Source organism: Penaeus chinensis, chromosome 41 (genome assembly GCF_019202785.1).
Source record: "Penaeus chinensis breed Huanghai No. 1 chromosome 41, ASM1920278v2, whole genome shotgun sequence".
NCBI classification, from domain to species: Eukaryota; Metazoa; Arthropoda; class Malacostraca; order Decapoda; family Penaeidae; genus Penaeus; species Penaeus chinensis.
Window position 1 is genome coordinate 8389898 of NC_061859.1, and position 2500 is coordinate 8392397.

General features: G+C 42.4%; 1 protein-coding gene across 1 annotated transcript in view; it reads right to left on the minus strand.

Moving 5' to 3' along the window:
• Positions 1-1215: 1215 nt before the first annotated feature.
• LOC125047539 (dnaJ homolog subfamily B member 4-like) overlaps positions 1216-2500 on the minus strand; it is a 2130-nt gene continuing 845 nt past the window's right edge. Inside the window, exon 1 of the mRNA XM_047645811.1 lies at positions 1216-2500. This exon is cut by the window's right edge and continues 845 nt beyond it. Within this exon, the coding sequence (XP_047501767.1) occupies positions 2168-2500 (333 nt within the window). The 3' untranslated portion in view covers positions 1216-2167.

The following is a 2500-nucleotide window of genomic DNA, read 5'->3' on the forward strand; positions in this document are numbered from 1 at the left end:
AAGAAATGAATGTAGATATCTTGAACTCTAAAAGCGGTTACTACAATATCACACATCTTATATTGCGGAAATTGCTGGTTTTAGAATATCTGTGAGAAATGTATATATATATATATATATATATGTTTATCCACATGTAAATTTAGAATTTTAATTTCAAACTAAAGGTAAAGTGTTTGCCATAATACCCAATGATTTTGGTATACAAGGTCTGTTTTCGCAGTTACAAACTCAAATAGAAATTCGTTTTTCATACAGTTTACCTTATTTCGGCTTCTCAATAATACTCGGGACGCATGAAAAATGTTATTTCAGTAGCAAACATCATCTTGATTCTTGTAAATTCTAGGTGATGTAACCCTGATTTATAAAAAAGGCACTCCCTCAGGGCTGACTAACTGAGCGCTGTAGCCCACACCTTATCCTAATGAAAGCTATTTATCAAACCTCCCGAGGCTTAAATTTCTTCTAATTTGTTTACCGATCTTTAAAACAACAGCTACTTAGATAAAAGAACCAATAATCCCTACTCCCGATGTAAAAACGTAAGGACAGAGGCACCTTAGCGATAAGTGAATCCCACTGGGCTCGAAAAAATCTGATTTAGCATATAAGAGTTGGCATCCGTGGGTATGCTGTGGTGCCTTATAAGGTAAGGATGGAGAGAGGAAAAGCTCCCCCCTCGACCCACCGCTATGTACGGCACACTGCTCTCCCTATGAACGGCTAGACAGCTTTTTTAGATCTTTACGGACTACGTTCGTTACCCCCATCTTGCAAAAGGAGGCAAAGAGGCGTGAGAAGGACCTACTTTAAATAAATTATGGATTCAGTGGTCTCCTCACGCACAGGGATGAACATGGCCAACTTATGCTCTCTTATTCTTGGTGTGGTCTCATAGTAGAGGTGACGCTTGGCACTGGCACTGGTGTCCTGTCAGAGGGTGTCAAGCTTTTGGTGGAATTTGGGACCCGCCCTCGTTTAAGCCTTAAAGTAGGCCGACCATCTAATCTTTGCTCAGTCGAGCTACAACCTTGTGCTTCATACATATATATGTATATATATGTATATATATGTATATATATATAAATTATATATACATTTGATACTCTGATATTTTATTTCCTTTATTTATAAGACTGCTATAATCCTCCTAGGTTAATAATATACTGATTTTTCATGACAAATTTTAAAGGGAAAACTGAAAGACTGAAGTACAAAATAGATAACTTTATTTACTTACACCAACAAAAAGTGATATAAGCGAATCTTTGGTGTCATAAAATAAATCCTTGTCTATACAAAATAACGCCTGACCCAAACCATCAGACACTCACATGAAATAGAAATGAAACAGATAATCTTCTGCAATAATAATGAATGATGATTTATATACATTAAGATAATTTCCTAAGTAATAACACAATGACTCGAGTCAACTCTTGGTACAAGAGCAATATTGAAATGCATTCACATTCAGACACAGAAACTGAAGCATATTATAATACACGATATGAATAGAGGTCCGCTTTTATAGGATTACCATTTAAGAACAAAAGTAAATTGGAGGGGCGTGTGCCCTTTATAGATATGACGTCACAGGTAAGCGACCACCAGCTGCAGGTAGGTGCCAGCCAACCTTCCGGGCGATGACGTCACCACGCAGGCATCACCCACTCCACCTCTCACTCGCACTCGTACTCGCCGCTACCTCGTTTCATTCGTAGTTAACTTCATTTCGCATCTTTCTGTGTCGTTTCAGTTCGCTCACATTGCTTGTTATGATCGTGCACTCGTACAGAGAAAATAAATAATAATGTTGTCTTCCTAACGTCACAATACACAATATCACACCGGTGATCCCGTAGCAACGCAACACTCGTACTCACTCTTCAGGTGGAAGAGTGTGTTATCATTGTCTAGAGCTCTCACTCCTTGGTCACCACACCGTCACACGCAGCATGTCGTGAGTCCTCCAGCCGCCCACCGAACACGACCTCGTTCCCTCCTTCTAGGGTCGTCGGCCCTCCCTGCGCGAGAGCAGCTCGACGCCACCGCCAGTTCAACAGCTGCCACATATGGACTCGGTTCTGGATACCGGAACCCCCCTTTTATGGCCAAATTTTCGGAACAACCTCCGACTGTGAGAACTATCTCGAACTGCTGTCTACAAGGGCAGTACTTCCGACAGAATCTCTTTGGCACTTTCAGTGAGATTCGCAGGGAACTGGATGTCGAAGTGGACGATGATGTCACCCTTCCTCGTCGGGTCCTTCGGGTAGGGAAGACCGTATCCTTGGAGACGCTTGGTTGTCTGGGGCTTCACTACTTCGTTGCTAAAGTTGAGGGTGACCTGCTGGCCAGTCAGGGTAGGAACGGAGACCCGGGTGCCACAGAGGGCATCGCGTAGAGGTAACTTGGCGGTGTACACGAGGTTTGCTCCGTCGCGCTTGAACAGAGGATGAGGTTTGTCCCTAATGACGAATATGATGTCTGCGGG